Here is a 2,762-nt window from a genome sequence, read left to right on the forward strand (position 1 = left end):
ACATGTTTGAATCAACCTTTCATATATCCATAAACATTTTACCAACCCCCGAACCCTGAAATTGTGGACTGCCGGGTCCCGGGTTTCGGGGTTCGGGGGTCCCGGAACTCGGAACTCGGTATGTGAGACAACAAAAATATATTTCAAACACGGGTAAGTCAATGTGTTTGTCAATCAACTTGATTGTAAATTATATTTTATTGATCTCCCCAAATTTCCCAAGTTCCGAGTTCCGAGCTCCGGGACCCCTGAACCCCGAAACCCGACACCCGGCAGTCCACAATTTCGGGGTTCGGGAGTTGGTAAAATGTGTATGGATAGATGAAAGGTTAATTTAAACATTTTTGAAAGATATCCCATATGAAATGTCAAGTCCCAAGTTTCGATTTCCGGGTTTCTGGAGTGCCGAGTCCCGAAGCCCGAAGTCCCGAAACCCGGAGTCCCGAAACCCGGAGTTCAAAACTCGGGACTTAACATTTCATATGGGACATCTTTCAAAAATGTTTAAATCAACCTTTCATCTATCCATACACATTTTACCAACTCCCGAACCCCGAAATTGTGGACTGCCGGGTTTCGGGGTTCGGGGGTCCCGGAGCTCGGAACTCAGAACTTGGGAAATTTGGGGAGATCAATAAAATATAATTTACAATCAAGTTGATTGACAAACACATTGACTTACCCGTGTTTGAAATATATTTTTGTTGTCTCACATACTGAGTTCCGAGTTCCGGGACCCCCGAACCCCGAAACCCGAGACCCGGCAGTCCACAATTTCGGGGTTCGGGGGTTGGTAAATCTCGGTTTGGGGTTTTGCACTGAAAATTTGACATTTATACATATCTAGGCTCACCCATATATGTACCCATCTATGTACAATTCCCCCACATCAGCCCACCCATCTATGTATTATCCCCCACGTCGGCCCACCCGTCTATGTAATACATCCTATGTTGGCCCACCCGTCTATATAATTATACCCCACCTCGGCCCACCTGTCTATGTAATAAATATTTTATCACACCCTCGGCCCACCCGTATATGTAATACTTTTTATGTCGGCCCACCTGTATATGTAATACACCCCGCGTCAGCCCACCCATCTATGTAATATTCCCCTACCTCGGCCCACCCATATATGTAATACACCCCCGTCGGCCCGCCCGTCTATATAACAATATTTGCCTTACATCTCTCTTCAGCCCAGCTGTCTATAATATCCTACTCTACATATTACCCTGATGGGCCCACCCATCTCCATGAATGATCATATTCCCCCGGCCCATCCGTCAACATCAAGGATATATATATCATTGGCATACATGGGCCCACCCGTCTCCATCGGAAATAATATGTGTCCCGGCCCATCTGTCATCATCGAGAATATACACAACATGGGCCCATAATCCGCTGGCCCGTCTCATACGGGATATTATGTAGGTCGGGTGGCCCGTATAATACGGAATTTGTCACTGAAGGGGCTCTCACTCCAGCTGCTGCTCCCTTCACTCCTGCTCCTGCTCCTTCACTCCTGCTCCTGCTCCCCTCACTCCTGCTCCTGCTCCCTTCACTTCGGCTCCTGCTCCTGCTCCCTCCCATACCGTCCCTTACAATACATCCCCCCAATTCCACCTTCCCGGTCTCCCGACACCAAAAGACGCCCTCGACAATCATAACGCCGAGGACGACGACTTTGATCAAGACATTAGCGGACCATTGACACCCACTTGGAGATTATTTTGAAGATGATGATATGATGGTCGACGAGACGACCGGTAGCTCTTCCCGTGTTGCAGGGAAGAAACGGCAGCTTCCCTCGTCACCATCGCCCCCTCCTAACGCTCCAGAACCATTCCACAGGCCTGCAAAATCCCCGGCATCTTCCTATAACAACCGCTCGGCATTTGGCTTACAGAAGCCATTGAGCCGTGGGGGACGACGCAAACGACCATCAGAGATGTCGCGGAGCACATCAACGCCTTCGTCGACGACATGAAATACTACCTCGACGTCAGACTACTTTGTGTCCCCAACTCCCCAGACGTCACTCCCAACCAGCACCGGCAGTTTGAAGAAGAAAAAAGCGAAATCGGACGTGATGGAACAGGTGGACCAGATGAAGGATGAGATCCAGAATATGCACTCTGATGCCATGTCCCGCCACGACAGCAAGCACCAGCGCTTCCTCGCGAAGCTCGACGCGAAGAGCGAGCACAATCGCGACGTCAAGAAGTACGAGTGGCTTCGCACTAACTGCGAACATGAGGCCTCCCAAGCCACTGTAAGCCATCAGCGGCTGCAGCAGACCAAAGACGCCGAAATTCGCCTTCGCGAGACGGATATCCGAGTCCACAAAGCACATTCGTTGGTGCTCGAGAAAGAGGCAGAGACTCTTCGACTCAAAATCCAGTACCACCAAATGATGCAGGCTGGCAAGGCCTCATCAGATGGAGGAGCTGGATGAGTCTTTTTGTTGTGTCGTCGTCTCCGTCTCTGTCGTCGTCATCATCATCGTCTCGTTGTCGTCGTCTCGTTGTCGTCGTTGTCATTGTCGTCTCGTTATCTCATTATCATCTCATCGTCGCTCATCTATCTGTTGTCACTATGTCATTGTTGCTGTATGTTTGTTTACATCCTTATGTTTTTTTTCCATTGCATGCACATGTTTTTGGTGTTGTAATTGTTGGTACTTTCTTGATTGATATTTACATAGCTACATACATTTGTTGTACAGGTGTTTAAGTGGTAGTACATGTTCAATC

At 48.7% G+C, this 2,762-nt stretch overlaps 1 protein-coding gene across 1 annotated transcript; it reads left to right on the forward strand.

The window, feature by feature from the left end:
- Positions 1–2,098: 2,098 nt before the first annotated feature.
- Positions 2,099–2,464, forward strand: HD556DRAFT_1311418 (uncharacterized protein; the record flags this gene model as incomplete). Its single annotated transcript, XM_041300538.1, has 1 exon — positions 2,099–2,464. The coding sequence occupies one exon, from the start codon at positions 2,099–2,101 to the stop codon at positions 2,462–2,464; it is 366 nt and encodes a 121-aa protein (XP_041156541.1).
- Between the last annotated feature and the right edge of the window lie 298 nt (positions 2,465–2,762).

Source organism: Suillus plorans (assembly GCF_016647745.1).
Source record: "Suillus plorans strain S12 chromosome Unknown HD556scaffold_59, whole genome shotgun sequence".
Taxonomy (NCBI): domain Eukaryota; kingdom Fungi; phylum Basidiomycota; class Agaricomycetes; order Boletales; family Suillaceae; genus Suillus; species Suillus plorans.